The sequence below is a fragment of the Lycorma delicatula genome, chromosome 3, assembly GCF_047948215.1.
Source record: "Lycorma delicatula isolate Av1 chromosome 3, ASM4794821v1, whole genome shotgun sequence".
Taxonomy (NCBI): Eukaryota; Metazoa; Arthropoda; class Insecta; order Hemiptera; family Fulgoridae; genus Lycorma; species Lycorma delicatula.
In genome coordinates, this window is record NC_134457.1 from 184833865 (window position 1) to 184852028 (window position 18164).

General features: G+C 28.1%; 1 protein-coding gene across 1 annotated transcript in view; it reads left to right on the plus strand.

Annotated features, from left to right (window-relative positions):
• Positions 1-18164, plus strand: part of Cad87A (cadherin 87A) — a 233733-nt gene that overhangs the window by 149747 nt on the left and 65822 nt on the right. The window contains exons 8-15 of the mRNA XM_075361171.1: positions 907-1019; positions 4476-4673; positions 4915-5070; positions 5345-5583; positions 5741-5852; positions 8364-8519; positions 13146-13310; positions 17648-17771. Of these exons, the coding sequence (XP_075217286.1) occupies positions 907-1019; positions 4476-4673; positions 4915-5070; positions 5345-5583; positions 5741-5852; positions 8364-8519; positions 13146-13310; positions 17648-17771 (1263 nt within the window). The remainder of the gene's footprint in view (positions 1-906; positions 1020-4475; positions 4674-4914; positions 5071-5344; positions 5584-5740; positions 5853-8363; positions 8520-13145; positions 13311-17647; positions 17772-18164) is intronic.

Here is an 18164-nt window from a genome sequence, read left to right on the forward strand (position 1 = left end):
TTTGTGTACTATTGAGTTGAATGCTTCTTGATTGCTGAACTTCTTTTAATTTAGTGATTGTTTTCATATTTTGTTTTATAAAAAAGTATAAAAATTAAACAGTTAACTATGTAAAATTGATTACTTGTTCATAAAATCAACTCTTACAGTTCTAATTAAAAATAAAACAAACTGATTGGCTAATTTCTGTGGTGGAGTGATAGTGTCTCTGACATCCCCTCCCAGAGGATTATGGGTTTGAATTCTGGTCAGGTTTTGTATTTTTCACACATTCCAGAATTTCCATATCATAGTTTTCTTTGAGAATACAGTAATTCTAAACTTATCTACTGAATTAATCATCTAAAAAAAAAACTTAAAAGATTTTTTATTTATTTATGACTAAATAAATAACTGCAAAAATAATAAAAAGTTGAGAAAAAATAATAAAAAATTACACTTTTCTATTCCATTTTGCTTCATTATTTGCCAGCTTTCAACTGTCATATTATTACTTCTCTTTTGTTTTACATTAAAATATTGATCCGGACAGGCTTTGAACTATGAACCACATACACGCAAGACAGATGTGGTTTTGTGTCACTTCTATATTTCCTCCATCACTTTGATTTGTATTACGCTGCAACTTTGACAAAATACCTTGTATAAAATATACATTTTTTTTGTTAGAAGTAAAAGTTGACTTACATTTTGAATAGTTTCTCAGCTATAGTTCTAAATGTGATTATATTTAATCTATTTTAAATTTAAGCAATTATAAATAAAATATATAAAATATTTATTTTATGTAGTAACCTTTAATAAACATTTTAATGTATTTTTTACATTAATTAGATAATATTTTTCAAAATCAGTAGTCATTTTAATTATATCTTGTATAGCTAAAGTTAATATATTTTATTTCAGATCCTCTTGACTATTTTCTTTTGGATAGTGAAACTGGAGAGCTCAGGACAGCTAAACCATTAGATAGAGAAGCACTTAAGGATTCTACAGGAGTTATTTCACTCACTATTATTGTGGGTTTTTGTTTTTTTTAAACATTTAATATTTAAGGCAGTAATTTCCATACATATTTTTAAAGGGAGATTAATACTACTGTAATAATTTAGAATTCTTTTAAAATTGTAATAATTAAGGTACTTGTCAGTAAACACAATTTAAAATAGGTTAGGCAATAATATGTTATGGATTTCTGGTTAGATTTTAACTCTTAACCATAGTTTCAGTTATGCATGTATGCCTCTCTGCCATGTATGCTAAAAATATGTTTTTAAACAAATTTTAAATGCTTTAATTTAAATAAATTTTTAATTTATCATTATAAAGAAAGATCTGTAACATAGTTTAAACAGCTATTGAAATAAATATAAAATCAATAAAATAGTCAAAAACCATTTAAAAAATTTAAATGTAAAAATTAGATGCTTGTTTCATTAACAGTTATCATCATGAGATATGTAGGAATTAGTTTGTAAAATTTCAAATAATTAAAAAAAAATTTAATGATTGTGCAGTATTATAGTAGGATTTACAAATAGAAGGAAAACTTGAAGGGAATGAATAGTAGCCTTACATAAATTTAAATTCTCAAAATTGTTAGGCAGATTAGTGTAACTCCTAGAAAGGCATACACTCAAAAATTGTTTTTGCACTTAACAAGCATATCAGACAGAGAAATTATAACTACAGCTTTATCTGCTACAAGTTGACATGAATAGAAGAAATTAATTCATTCAGCTTATACTCATCCTGGGAATGCTACTTAGCTCTGAAGATTATTTGAATAAAATGGGAGAAGAATTTAGGATACAAAATCCCTTGGAAGGACCATCTCTGTAAAATTTTTTGTCATTTAGAAAACATTGGAACAAAATATTTAAAGAAGGTTACTGAACAAATCAGTCTGCATCCTCCCTATGGAGGAGTTAAAATTGTTTTTCACTAAAAAAAAAAAAATAAATGTCATATAAAAATCTAGTGAAAGAATTGTAATATAAAATCATTTGGCTGCTAGGTTAAAAAGAAATATTAAAAATTATAATTATGCTCACAAATATAATTTTGACTGTAACCATTACATGTCACAGCTTCCAAAACAGTTACATAATAGCAGGCCAACAATAAGAAAATTGATGAAAGCATATTTGTTGGGAATGAAGAATAACAAAAGAAAAACACTTGTATTTAACTTAACTATGCGATTTCTGAGCATATGATAGGAAATATAGATATAAATTCTAACATATAGAGTATTCAAAGTAAAAAAAAAAAATATCAGAAACTACTTCCTTCTGCAACATCTAAATCCAATGAGAATATTCACAAATTTATCATATGACTGTATATGAAGTATTGAATAATTGTAGACTTATTTTTTATATGTAAAAAAATTTCAGAAGTAAAATTAACAACCTTTTACTTCAACTTATCTTAAAATTAATAGAGTTGTTAAATAGATTGGGCTACTCTCTTACCCAGGAGGTCTTGATCCTCTAAATGGTTTTTTAATTGAATGATGAAAATAGCAAAAAAATTTAAGCCTCCATTCTTTTTGCCATAAGGTAAAATGAAGAGAAAATTTGATAAGATCAGAATCATTGGGAGGTCAAATCTCCATAAGTTTTTAAGTAATGTAGATGAAGGTTCTAGTGCATATTGCATAAGTGGGAATGAAAAGAAAGTAAAAAAAAAGTAGACCAAACCCACTCTCTTGTGTTCCATTCAAGGAGCAAAAAAAAAAAAAAACAATTGATAATTCTAACGGATGCAATAATGCATAAGAAGGAGGTCTTGTAGTGAAAAAAGATATGGACTTTTTTCATCCACATCATTCAAAATTAAAAGGAAAATTAAAAAAAAATAAGTACATTACCTTTTCTCTATGATGCAAAGTACCTTCAAAGATTTTTCTCTCCTTCGAAGATACTCAACTGTGGCATATGTCTTACATTCCCAAACTTGTTCTTCAAATTATGCTGCATGCTTTAAGGGAGGTTAGCCTTCAAAATGCTGATTTTTCATTAAGAGGATGAATTTACATAAAAAATGAAAACAGCATTTTTAACATCTTGGGTGAGAAGAAGATATAAAATTATTTAGTTAGGGTTAGAATATTTTGATCCTAAAAATTATTTGCTAATTATCCCTTAACTATTAATAAAGAAGAATGTCTTGAAATACAAAAAATAAAAGCTTTTACTGTTAATCAGAGCAGGAAATAAATTAAAAAAATTACAAAATTGTGATGTAACTCACCTATGGGAATTTTCCAAAAACTGTATTATAATTTTAATCACATAGTATAATTATATTTTTAATCACATAGTTTCATGGCATCAAAAGGTCAGAATAAAACACATAATGTTCAAATTGTTTAAAAATCCTGCTATTATACCTGTTAGTCTATCACTTTAATTATGTTGTTAATAGAACGCAAAATTAAATTATTTATGTTATATTTTGCAGACATGTTACTTCTATAATTTTACTGTTGCCTACATAACAATATTTATTACAGCATTAAAAATAGCTGCTGCTAAAAAAATGCTGTTATTGTTGACAATGAGTCAATAATCCTATGCCATGGTAGCAAAAAAACTTGAATTTTTTTTGTTAAAGGGATACAAGCAAATAAAATTGGGTTACAAGGATCAGGATCTGGGGGCTTAGTCTCCAGCTTTTGAAGCAAATTTATGTAATATGAAGCTACATCTCTCACTCATTCACTAACACAAATTCTAATTTAAGGAGACTTTGAGTAGTACAGAAGCAGTAACAACCTTTTTACACAAGATTTTCAGTATATGCAATGTCATATGTAGTTTTTCACTGTAATACAAAACCAAATTTAAGAGTTACTTTTAATTTTTTTTTTCAGACATTTTCCCAAAAAATAGGATTCATAATGATTGGGAGGAAAGTTTGAAAGGTTCAGATCATGAAGAAGTTTACTATTAGATTGACTGTTATATTAACATTAACAGTTCATAAATAAATTTATTTTTAGTATCATTTATTAAATATTTCTTCTGGAATTTACAGTTGTGGCTGTAATGTGTTGACATCTCTGACTTAATGATTTTTACAAGGTTGAGTATTGGAGGCTTAAACATTTCCAGGGAAGTTAATGGTTAATTTATATTTCTCTCATTCACTGAGCTCAGTACTGTAGTATCCCTGAAGTGAGTGATTTGTCATTATTGAACATTGTCAAAGTTTTTTACTTTTGATTTCTATACCAAATTCATTATGGGATTGTTTTATAGATAGCTTAAAAATGAAGTGTGGTTTTAAAATTGAATTATTTTTTTATGACTTTTAATCATAGTGTAATGTTTTCATTTGAATTCAGTTTTGTTAGATTACATTAACAAAATTGTTTCATGCTATGCCTCTGGTGTTAATTTGTATGATATCCTGTTGGAGAGAAATTTAAAAATAATTAGTTTTAATTGATTTTTATTGTATTTTAGGCTAGAGAAATTGTGGATGGTGAACCTAGCAATGAACTTATGACCTCTACAACTGCTGTTGCTTCTGTTACTATTAAAGATGTTAATGATGAACCTCCTATGTTTAATGAACGTGAATACACTGTTAGTTTGCCAGAGAATATTCCTGATGGAACACCTATACCGAATCTGGATATGACTGTTACTGATCCTGATATTGTAAGTTAAATTAAATTTTCTAGAAATAGATGTAACACACATAGTGAATTTATGCATTGATAAAATGACGTATTGATAAAAAATTGTTGATAATTTATCTTTTGTGTTATTTTTATTTGTATAATGGTAGCTTTAATTGGGTTTGTGAAAATCATGTTTTTATTTCATCTATACTGATATTGTATATCCTTTATTAACTGTAGATAATCTTTGATAAATATTTTGTTTATTTTTCTTATAGGGAGCAAATTCTGCATTTTCATTGAGATTAGTAGATCTGTCTGGTGCGTTTGCTATTGAACCTACTAATGCCACTGGATCTACATCAGTTTCAATACGTGTAGTAAATGGATCTCTGGATTATGAAAATCCTAATACAAGGAAGTTTATTGTTCTTGTAAGTAAATTGTCTATGAATAATTGTAAATAGGCAATAATCTTTTCTTACGTTTTGCTTGTTATATGTTGAATATTAAACACCATAATTTTTCTAAGATCATCTATTTTCACTTATATTCAGTCCCAGACGAAAAGTCACTGCTGTTTCTAAAAAATGTTAACTGAAGTTAGATAAACAAATCAGAAGAAATGTTGTGCTTTGTATGTTGTATTGATTTTTTATCGTTAAATTTAATATAATTGTTTTATTGTGATGTGTTCTAAAATTTCAGGTTGTTGCTGAAGAAACAGAAACAAACCCAAAACTGTCTTCTACTGCTACAGTAACAGTACAAATTACTGATGAAAATGATAATGCACCACAGTTTGATCAGGAAGTGCTTTCTGCAGTTGTTAGTGAGACGGCTTCTCCAGGAAGTGTTGTGGCTAATTTTACCGCTATGGACAGAGATTCAGGGAAGTATGGTGGAGATGGAATTGTTTACCAGTTGGTTGGCGATGGAGCTGAAAAGTAAGTTTTTGTATTGCCATTTTTTTTTTAAGTTGAAAAATTTAGATTGTTAGTTTTAATTATGATAAATTAAACTTTTTAAAAATTTGTGTGGGAAATAATTATCAAATATTAGCTGCTATTAAAATAACAAATTAATAATTGAATCTTTTTTCAGATTTGATGTAAACCAGAAGACTGGAGTAATTACTGTTGCTCCTTGTGATAAGCCTGGTGCTCCACAATGTCTTGATTTTGAAACAAGGCCTACTTATTTCCTTTCATATATGGTTAGTTTTTTTTTTTTAATGTGTATGGTGTACTTTAATTATTTTATTATCTTTTTTATATTTCTTATATTAACTTGTTTCCTTGGATTTTATTTTTTTTTATAATCACACCAGTGTCTTAATAGCATTGTGTTAATAATTATAGTTAAGGGTGCTTTGACCAAAGGTTAAAATCACATGAACATATATTGCATGTTAATTGCAGTAGCCTCTCAGATATACATTTGAGATTTTAAAATAGAATATTTAATTTAGTTACTAGTACTACAGTGTGACTATGGTATTATGCATAAATGTTTCGCACAACTTATAATCAGTAAAGTCCAGAAATTTCAAGCATCTAATATTTATTTCAAAATTTGACCTTCTACAAGGTGAATTGTTAATGCATTATTTTTCATAGAAGAAGATTCATTAATTTATTGTTTTGCAATATTTCCATCAGCAATTCTGATAAATAATGAATGTAATGCATTTGAGTTATAAATAATACTAGTCAAAGCTGCTTTCTTGGAGAATTATGATTTTCATTATACATCCAGCCTTGTGGTGATAGAGTGTCTTAAAGAATTAAATATCTCCTGCATTTCAGTAAGCTTGGCAAGCTGATTTGGCTCAGTGATGAAGGAAATAGAAAACTACTAGTATTTTTCACATTCTAATAGGTCTGACATGGTATGCTGGTTATTTTTGGGAATGCCTATGTCATTTTCAAGCATTATGTCAAATCATCTCTAACCCTTTTGTTTGAGATATCTAAAATGCATACATAATTTTAAAATAAATCAAATTTTTGTAATTTTTACTCAAAAGACATTGCAGATGTTATAATTGACAGTTGTAATTAAATTTCCATTAAAAAAAAATGTATTGGGAATACTATAATTCTTTTTTGTAAAATTTTACTATTTATTTTATTTCATATTCGATTATGAATGATCATCGATTATGGTGATCATTCAGGAAATAGAAATACAAGACTAGAAAATATTGTTTAAGCATTTTTTTATTTGTAGATTAGATCTTATTTACTTTTCATCATAGTCATAATGGGGACCACTGTGTGAAATGAGCCTGGGAATGAGTTTCTGAATTCAGATCATACCTCAGCCTGGTCTCTTAATTGTGCCTTGAATCTTGTTATCGTCATAAAAAGATTTTCTTGATTGATGTTCTTTTTCAACTTCATAAACAGTTAATAGTTTCTAGGTATTATGTCAAGTTATAAAAGGACGGTCAAAATCATCTCCCATTTTGTCTGCAACAACAGAAGTTGTGGACCTTTGACTGGCACAAGTCTTCTTATGTGAAGTTATTGCCCAAAGAGAGGCCATAAAAGTCTTAGACACAAGTTGTTTTGAATTTTATAAGGTTAATTTTTGTTATGTAGAGAGATGATACCTTTCAAGAAAATTTGTTATGAAACATAATGTTAATTTAAGATTATCTTGCATGCTTCATTGAAACTGGTTTATCTATCTGTATTTAAATGTAGTCAGAACTAACAAATGAATGTACAGATAGATGAAGAGTCCTAAAAAGGATACTAAAAGGATAGATGAAGAGCCCTAAAAGGAAATTATATATATATTGTGTGGAATAACTAACTACTTAATTGACTGAATAAATCCTCAAATGGATGAATAGATTTCATCCATTTGAGGAGGTTATTCATGTTAAACATAACATGAATATTTGTGTTTTTGAATCATTTATTGACAATATTTATTAATGTTAATTTTATTTTTATGTACATTTAACAATAATGCAGCTATTAATTGCATTATTGCTGTATTGACTATTCTAATTGTATTTTATCAGTTAATTAATTTTATAATTTTTGTGAGACATGTGACTGGAAACGCATTATTATTGTTAAGTGTATCTTGTCACTTGCAGGATATAAAAAATATTTTTGTTATAATCTTGCAGCAACATCAGCCTCTAAGTATATTTAAAAATAGACAATTAATATTAAAATATAAATTTTTATGTACTCATAAAATCTAATTGCTTTTATATCAGTGATGGTCTGACTGAATCAAGTATCATTTTTATTTACTTAGCAAATTAAGTCAGATTATCATTTTCAAAATCTGTGCATTGGTTCATTATTTTGTTTTATATTTAATATTCATTGTTGTTTCTGAAGATTGGCATGCAAAATGAATCCTTCCCTCATGCAGTGCTTTTAAATCGATGGTCTTTGGGTCATTTTTGTTTCATCTACTGTAAATGGGTAGAGTAACTTATAAATGCTTTTGTGGTTTACAACAACAAAACAGTTGAAATTAAACTTTTATTATTTTATCTATGCTTTATTTACTAAGTGTTAAAATTATAATTTCTACAAGAATGTCATTAGAGTGTCACTCTTTCCTAGGTAAGTGATTCATTTATTTAATTTTATTATCCTAAATCTGATTATTTTATATTAAAATTATATAAAATAGACTATATATTATGTATCATAATTTTATTTTTCAAATTTATTGTTAAATTTTATTGCAGGCTAAGGATGATGAAGGAAATGGTTTAAGTAGTGTTGTTCCATTAAAAATCTCTTTATTAGATAGCAATGACAATGCTCCTGAGTTTACTAGTGATTCATATAGAGCAGTCATTGATGAAGGTGCAACCAAGTTTGAGCCTCCTCTACAAGTACAGGTGAATTATATTTAGTTATCTCTTCCACTGACTTATCAAATTATTAATGACACAGTACTAAAGATCATTTTTCAAGTATTACACGCACTACACTGAAAATATTTAATAGTATTATACGATCAATAAGTTCTCTTTTATATGTTATCAGATTCATGTGACAATGATCAAAAGTACTATGATAAAGTTTTTCTTACTTTGACAGATATTTCCATAATTATTATTTACTTCCAACAATTGATTTACTTCTTAAGTTCCTGTGGCGGTAAGTGGAGTGAAGTTATCGCTTGCAGAATAGAATATCACCTATATTTCAGTGGGCTAACCATAGTAATATATCAAAATATATTTGGCTTATGATAAAGCCGATGGGAAACCATTCTATTATTCTTTTTCTATCCTAAATCTGGTGTGAATTCCTTTTATTCCTGAAAATGGTAGTACTGATTTTATCAATAACTGGTTTCTTGTATAATGTCACCTTCATCTATACAGTACCAAACATACAAATCCAAATTTTGCTCAGAAATTGTTACCTAACCCATTGTAAAAAAATGTATAAATTTTATGCCCATTTTAAGTTTTAGTGCTTGCTGATTAAAGAACATTTTTTTAGTTCATTTAAAGAACAATTTTGAGTTGAATTTGAAAAATCCTTGTTTAGAAAGTTTGACATTTCATGAACTACAGAATTTATTTATTTAAAAAAGATTATTTAATAAAAAAATGGGGTTGCTGTTGTTGGGCATTAGCTTGTAGCTGATGGCTAAGAGAACTAAATTGGAAAGTAAAGTTAATTGTTATTGTTAATCATTTAAAAACTGATTTCATTATTTATAAAATGTAATCCTGGTTAGTTATTCTTTTTTATTTTTGTAAAGGTGTAGAGATTGCATAACATAATTTTGTTGCTGCCATATATGCTAGGCTTTTTTTTAATATAAAATCTTATCAACTAAATAACAGATTTTAGGATCATTGCTTATTGAAAATTTTTTTTTTAATATTGAATAAAAAATATAATAAATTAAAACTTATTTATCAATGTATTAATTGACGATAATATATGAGGATAAATCAAATATAAACCGGAATTTTTGTTTTATAATTTATTGAAGGATAATAAAAATGCATATAATATTATTTTTCTGCATAATTTCCTCTTTTGGAAAACATTTTTCCCAGCGAATAGGTAGCTTTTTGATTCCACTAATGTAAAATTAAGATGGGCATGACATCAACCAATTGCGCACAAATGCTGCAACACCAATATAGTTTTCAAATTTCTGTCTTCCAAGTGGTTCTTTTAGTGGTCCAAACAAATGATAATCACAGGGTGATAAGTTTCTTTTAGTGGTCCAAACAAATGATAATCACAGGGTGATAAGTCTGGACTGTATGGAGGGTGCTCCAGTGTAGTCCAGAATAAGGATGCAATTTTTTCTTGTGTTGAAGCTGTGGTATGGGGCCAAGTGTTGTTGTGAAGGAGAATGACATCTGGGATTGAAAATTGATGAATTTTTTGATGATATGCGAGTTTTGCTTTGCCTAAAAGTTGGCAGTAGTACGCAGAATTCATTGTACGATGTTCATGGAGAAAATCAACATGCAGAACTCCTCTGAAATAAAAAAATACTGTAGCCAGAACCTTTCCAGCTGACAATCTGGTTTTGGCTTTAATGGATGCAGTTTCTCCTTTTTTTACCACTCCATATGTGCTTGTTTTGATTCTGGGGTGTAATGGTGCACCCAAGTTTCATTGCAGATCATGATGTCTTGCAAAAAAATTCTCCTTCAGCTTGGTAATGACTCAATAACCACTTGGCACACTTCTAGCCAATACAGCTTCTGACCTTCAGTGAGGAGATGAGGGACCCATCATGCTGCCACTGTTTTAAATCCAAAATCGTCAGTAATGATTGCCTGAGCACTAACTTATGCTGAGCACTGCCATTTATTCCAGTCTCAGAAGCAATTTCTGCAGTTGTTAACTGTCAGTCGTCCTCGTTAAGGCAATGAACTATAAGAACATTTTCAACAGTAGCATTTCTCCTTGGGCGATGTTGGTGATCTTCATTTTCAACTACTTCTTATCCTTCCAAAAACTGCTTATGCCAATCATTCACTTGAATCTTTTGTCCCTGAATTGTGCCAGAAGTCTTCTCAAAGTTTTGGATAATTTCACACCCTCTACCGTGAGTCATTTAATAATACATTGCACAATGCGTGATGATACCTCCTGCTTTGACATTGTGATTCTGACTAGAAAAAAGAAGTGAGCTGACTTTCTAAGAATGGGATCCCTTCTGCACATCCTTATGTGCAACACTGAGAAGCCACGCCTTCTCCATTAGCCATGCATTAACGACAGCAAAAATACGGTTTTATATTTATTCACCCTCGTATATAAAAATTTATGCATTTTAGAATTAAACAGCTATCAATTGAAAATAATCCAATTAGAAGAAATATTATATTTACCTTATAAAAAAAAAAGAAAAACAGTTATGAACTACCCAACAATATTTTTTATGAACATTTATTTCATGAAATGCAGTCAGCATTAGTAATAAAAGAGCAGCACTACCTGAAACAATAGTAGGTGATGTAAAGCAATCCAAATTTTAATTATATTTGTGGTAGCTATTAGATGGACATTTTACCTTAGTGATCTGTGCTTGATGCCATATATTTTTTGACAACCAGCTGAAAATATCACCAAGTGATTCTGGATAATAATTGTTAGTGATTTGTATACTGATTAGTGGTGATTCTAATTATTTTATAATTGCTTGCTTTATTTTTATATTCTATTCTTTTATATTTTGCATAAGACAAATTTAACTGTAGTAAAAATTCATAGATTCAGACTAACTGGCACTGAAGTCAGTTGGATTTTCAATTTGTTCAGATCTGTGAACCTAATTTATTCAAATAACAAAATAATAGAATATGAAAATTAACATTAGAATTACTGAGCTAAGTTAGTAAATATGTAATTTGTATTTGTGTATTTTGTTGTTAAGTGAATAAAAATTGGCAGATAAATATTATAACAATCATTTATAAACACATTAATTTATAAGAAAATTCTAGAAGTACTGAAAAGAAGGTAAAAAAGGTGTTTTAAAATTGAAACACATTTTTAAGCAGATTATCAAACACAGAAAAAATATTTGAAATAATTGCTAATTTCTATTACTAACTTTTAATACTTAAATGCTGCAGAATTGCAGCAATTAACAAAAGTAGTTGGATCAGAAATGCAAGTTGACAGTCAAACTAGCAAAGAATTTAATGCAATGAAAGTTACAGTATGAGTAGGCTGATTTCATCATGGTTAGAACCACTCTTACTAGCATACTAGCATAAGTTTTTCTGAAAAACTTTATAATTTTGTCTGTTTATAAAAGTTTGTGTATAGTTTTAACAGTATCATTTATTTCCATCTTCCTAATTGGAAGCTTCAAAGCTTGGAATTGAATTAAAAAGATTAATCGATTCATTTATTATTTGATGGTATTTACCATATTCTTCTCAAATTGAGTTTGATAATTAGTTTTAGTTTTTTCAGTATAAAAGATCACAATTCTTTCAGTGGTTTTATAAATTAAGCATTACAAACATTTGAGGGATTTATTAAAACACAAGAATAGTTTCAATTTTTTTTTATCTGTTTTTAAAGGAACTTAAGTGGTTTTGTGGCATTTTTAATAATATATGAAACCTATAAATATGTAGACTATTGAATATATATTCTTAAATTTTTATTTTATCAGCCAAACTTACCACTAAAATTTTGGATGGTTTAAATTATGGTCACCTCATTGTAATCATGCTAAAAGAAGTGATACTATTATGAGTTTTTTCAAATTTGAATAGTGACAACCAGTTGTAATAATTTACAGCATGCATGCATAGATCAGCTGGTTATGCTGTGAGTTCAAGCCCAGAAAAGATCATTTCATTCACCTTATCTTCATTCTTAAAAGATGTATATAGTACATTTTTAAGAATCAATGTATGTAGTGAATCATGAAAGTAGAACACCTTTAAGTATGTATATCTATGAAGTATATAAAATTACATTCATGTGCTATTAAATTTATTTAGCATGGATAATTTAGTATCATAAAGGTTGAAAGGAGTTTTAATTTTCTAATCTTAAATAAAGAAGTTAATGAAATGACAATTTTTTTTCATTTTCTCCAGCAGAATTTTTAATTTGTTTTCATTTTTATAGAATGTTTTAGTAGAAGAGGGAAGGGGTCTAGTCACTTCTATACTTATCTGATTATATATTTTTAGTAAATGAATTAATGTGACTTATTAACATTTCTAACTGTATCAGGATTTTTTTAATCTTAGCGAGTGAAAATTAATCTTAGTTAAAAACTAACGTGGACAACTTGATATAACTCAAACTCAGATATATCAGCTAACACACAAATAAATAAATGCACATTTACTGTTAAATGGATCTGGTAAATAAATCTGTGGAAACTCTTTTGTTGTGTAGTAGCTTTTGTATGAGTAATTCATCACAGTTATTAATTAACTAATTACTAGTGTACATTATTACTTTATTGAGATTGTTCATTCTTTATTTTTTTTAAATATTTTTTTCAGGCAAAAGATGCTGACAAAGTAACAGAATTAGAATATTCAATTATAGAGGGCAATGAAGGAAACTTATTTGCTGTAAATTCTCATACTGGTGAAATAACAGTTGTTGATCCTATGGGTTTAGATATGTCAAATGTATCTACAGATTATGTTCATCTTGTTATTCAGGTATATATATATGCATTTCTTTCCAGCCAAGTTTTGTTTTAAAATTCTTTTATGAAATATTTACCACAAAAATGTTACTAATATGATGAATTTAGTCTTTTCTTATAGCTTGTGTAGGTATTTGTAATATAGATTGAAGAAACATAAGGTTGAAAGTTTTAAAAAACACATGAAATGTATTAAAAATATTTTCACTATGGCTACATCATTCATTAGTCCATTTGATATAATTAAATTTTGATTAGATTAATTTTATAATGCACGTATATTACTATAGATGGTTGCTGCTGCTTTAATAAGAATACTGTCTTCAAAATGTGTTCAAAAATTTACCGCTCACAGAATTTTTCTTATATGTAGTATATTTACAAAAGGCCCTCCATTAAATAGTCTTTTTATGAAATTTAAATTCAACATACTAAAGAAATAATTTTTACTGTTAGGGTTACATAAGACATATCGCGTGAGATTATATTTAAACAACTATAATTTATTCTATAAAAAAATTGTGATTTAGATTCATTGGAAGTTTTATAATTGTGTCAACGTATGTAAAGAGCATTTGATATTTTTAAGAGCATTGCTTGTTTATTTATGTATCTGTTTTTATCTGGTTTTCTTTAAGCAGATGTCTCTGTGTCACTGTGATAGTGCTAAATAGTTAAGAAATACAACTTTTGAATCAACAATTTTGAAATATTAAAAAATTAAAAATTATAAAATTACTCTAAACACAAATTTTTAGCATATGAAAGTTTTATTGCAAGTTTTACCCTGAAATCAAAAATGTAATTAGTATTTTTTCTTATGCGATAACATTTTTGAATTATTCCATTTGCAGAATTTTTCAGGGATAACTTATAATACATAAAAAACATGATTTTTAACAGATGTTGTGATACAAATATAATAATATGAAGGCAGTAGCTGCATATATATCATGATCATTTACTGTAGGTTCTGACATGTCAGCACAGAGCTTCTAAGTCTTATAATTAACACACCAGTATGGTTTAAATGTTTGCTGTGTATGCACATATTGTGGTTTCATTCTGGTTTTGTGATTTACAGTTATTATATTAAGTACGTTGTGTAATTAAATAAATGTGCCAAGGAAGTGTATAAATGATCCAGATAAATTTGTTACATATGTGGGGATTTTATGTTTAAAGAGCAATGAAAACGTTTGACTCCCTAGTAAAAAAATGTTATTGACTATATGTTGGCTGTAAAGTTGGGGATCAAGATAAGAAGTAGGATCTTTACATCCCATATGAACCATAAAACCATTTGTTGGGGTGTTGTTTCTGTACTACAAAGATAAAAGGAATAAACTAATAAATCCAAATACACAGTGATGTATCTGAATTTCCATCTGCTATAAAACCAGTGCCTCAGGCTGAGAACTTAACTGTAACACAACTAACTTCAGCCATTGGAATATGAGTAGCTACTGAAGTTCGACATGAAAAACAAGTTGATAACAAATATCTTTCTGTGCCTTTGGCTTATGCAATTAGCATGAAAGAAACATATCATAATGTGAAAAACCTGTTAAAAAAATAAGTACGAGTACCATTGGACTATATGTTGTGATTTATAAGTTATTTTGTTGTTAATGTGTTTGCAGCTCAGCTACACTAAATCTTGTTGCTCTTTAAGCAACATAATAGTAGGAGCTAGATAAGTCATTATATCAGGTAAGAATGGCTAGAGTGTGAATTACTTACATCTGGACAGAAAATGTTGACATCTCTCACTAGTTTATTCAGAAATGACTCTACTACCTCCAATCCATGTAAAATTACGACTTTTCAAAAACTTTGTTAGGTGATGGAGAAAAATAGTTCCTGATTTTATTATTTGAAAGAAAGATTTACGCATATTAGTGATGTTAAAGTCAAGGAAGGAATTTTTGTAGGTTCCCAAATAAAAACTTTGATTTAAAGGTGGTCAATTCAAGGAACTGTTAAACCAAGACAAAAAGTCAACATTGAGACCATTTAGAAGTGTTATGCAAAACATTTTAGGAAACCATATATCCCCCAATTACCGTGATATTGTAGGTGAATTACTACAGTCATACAAACATCTGGGGTGTAATATGTCCCCAAAAATTCATTTCTTGAATTCACACTTTGATTTCTTTCTGGACAATCTTGCTACTACCAGGGAAAAGTGTGGGGAACATTTTCACTAGCAAATCTCAGTCATGGAAAACAGGTACCAATGACACTAAAATGCTAGAATGTTCTCAGGTTACTGTCAAGCATTAAAGAAGGATATTCCAGATGCCAAACACAAAAGGAAAACAACTATCACATTTTAGAAAATTTGAATATTGTCCTGCATGCATGTAAATTCTTAGTTTCTTCAAAGTTACCTTCACAAAAAAAATGTTGGTGATTGAGAAAATCTACATGTTTGAATTCAGCGTGAAAAGCTCTATTAAGATCACATATATGTTCCATGCCCAAAAAAAGGGTGTCCAAATGTTATTATTTTTCCTCTTTCATTTGTAATAGTGTGTGAAATTAACCCAAATCCTGGAAGAATTAAAATATACACTTCTGGGTGTCCAAAGAATCAAAATAAGTGTTGATATAGAATGGGGTCTCCTCCTCCAGTTGGGTCAAACAATGAAGTATTCAAATTTCAGACTGTAAGTAGTATTGTAATTGCACCTGCTAGTACAGGAAGAGAAATCAGTGTTCTTCAGTGTCATTTTAATTACAAATGTTAAAATTAAAAGTTAAATGTATAAAAATTGCATCACAGAATTTTCAAGTAGGCTCTTAAAATCTTCATTTTTGTTAGTCCTTTATTTTCTATCTTTAATATAAATCATATTAATTAGCCAAGAACAGCTTACTTTTACTAATCTGAGCTGAACTAGAATAAATTACATTTTTGTGTTTGAAAATTTTTGCTATCTATTGTTTTTATTTTTTTAGCTTAAAAATGTTAAATTACTATTTCTACAGTAGATGATCATATAAAAGCTGAGTATGGGATGCTATGTGAATGAATGAAACTTAACATTCGCTTTAGGCTTGAACTTCAGCCTCAATATTCAATGGGACTTTGGAGTCTCATTAGATGTTTATAAGAGTCTAATAATAACAAAAATATTATAATACTAAACCATGTTTTAAAATAATACTTACTATTCTTGCAAATGATACTTAAGATTTGCATTACATTTTGGAAATCTTAAAATCTGCAAAATCAAAAATTTAGATTTAAAGTATATAAATTAAGCAGCATGTTGCCGTATAATTTTCTTCAGATTCTTTTGTTCTTTGTGTTGCTATAATATACTTGTAATTTTATGTAAGGCATATTCTTATTGTATTTAACACTTTTCGTGAAATTTGCTAATGGTAGTAAAACTATAATACATATATTTTATTACAAACATATTTTTTCTGATATAACCTAGAGCTCATAGTTAAATATTATGGTTGTTAATTTATTGTTTATTTATACTCTAATTTGTTAGATCACTCTAATTTCTGAATTTTTACAAAAAATATTCAGATTAATTTTTCAATTCATCATTTATTAATATTTTTGAATTTAGATCATATTTTGCACTTGCTAGTTTAAGAAAAATGATAAGGTTAAATGACAGTCAAATTCATGTTTCTAGAAACTTTTCACTCTAAAAATCAAGTCTTGTAATTCATTCTTGAAATTGTAAGTCTGGTAGATAAAAAAAAATAACTAGTTTAGAACATTAAAAATAAACTGATCTCCCAAGAATAAAAGATTTCAAAGTTAGCTTTTAATACGTGTGCTATCAGAAAAATACATTTTAAACTGTTTGTTAACAGGACTCAATAATCTAGCAACATCTGTGTTTAGACAGTAAACATTCTTAGTTAGGTCTTTATCATTTATGATTGATTTGGGTGATAAAAGTAAAAATACATAATGAAAATAATGAAGACATATCTATACAATCTTTTGAAAGAATTGTGAACTGTGTAATTTTGATTTAAATAATGAATTCAATTCAAGGTTTAACATACAAAAATTAATGGTTCTGCTATACTGATGAGGATCATTGTCAAAAGATTATCTTTTTCATTGGTAAATTCACTAAAGAAATGAGCTGTAACACATGAACTGACAGTCGAATGGGATTGTAATTCTACATAAGCAAAAGTTTTGTAGTAATAGACAGTATGCTAAATTTTCAAGTAATTGAAAAATGTAATATTTCAGTGCTTAAACCTAAAGATTTCATGATACTGAAAACAATCATTTTTCCATTCCAGTTTTTAAAGAATGTATGTATAATCAAAAATTACACAGTTTCTTTATTATTTTAGGCAAGTGATGGAGTTTTTACATCAAAATGTCTTGTTAACATAACAGTTTTAGATGTTAATAATAATCATCCAGTTTTTGAAAGGGAAAGTTATGTAGCTACAGTTAAAGAAGACACACCAATTGGTGAGTAATAAGTTGCTTTATATGATGTGTGTTTTTTATTTTAATGAAGTAATTTTTAATTTTGACTAATGGAGAACAAAAACTATTTTGTTTCAGTTAGAATATTTTATCTCTACTCTTTTTGTGTGACAGCTTAATAGAATATTCTTTAACAACAAACAATATATCGATATCAATATCCTGTGGGTTGTATCTGTTTTGACTTTAGCTATTCCTTTTTATTTTTTCAACATAAGTCACCATTAAGGTCTATACATTTAGCCCAGTGTTCCACAAAAGTACTTATGCCAGTTCAGTACGTCAATTTATCCAACTCCTTAAAATAACCATCTATGGTAGCAGTAGTAGCTTCATTATTGGTTGAAATTCTCTTTCATCCAAGCCATTTTTTAG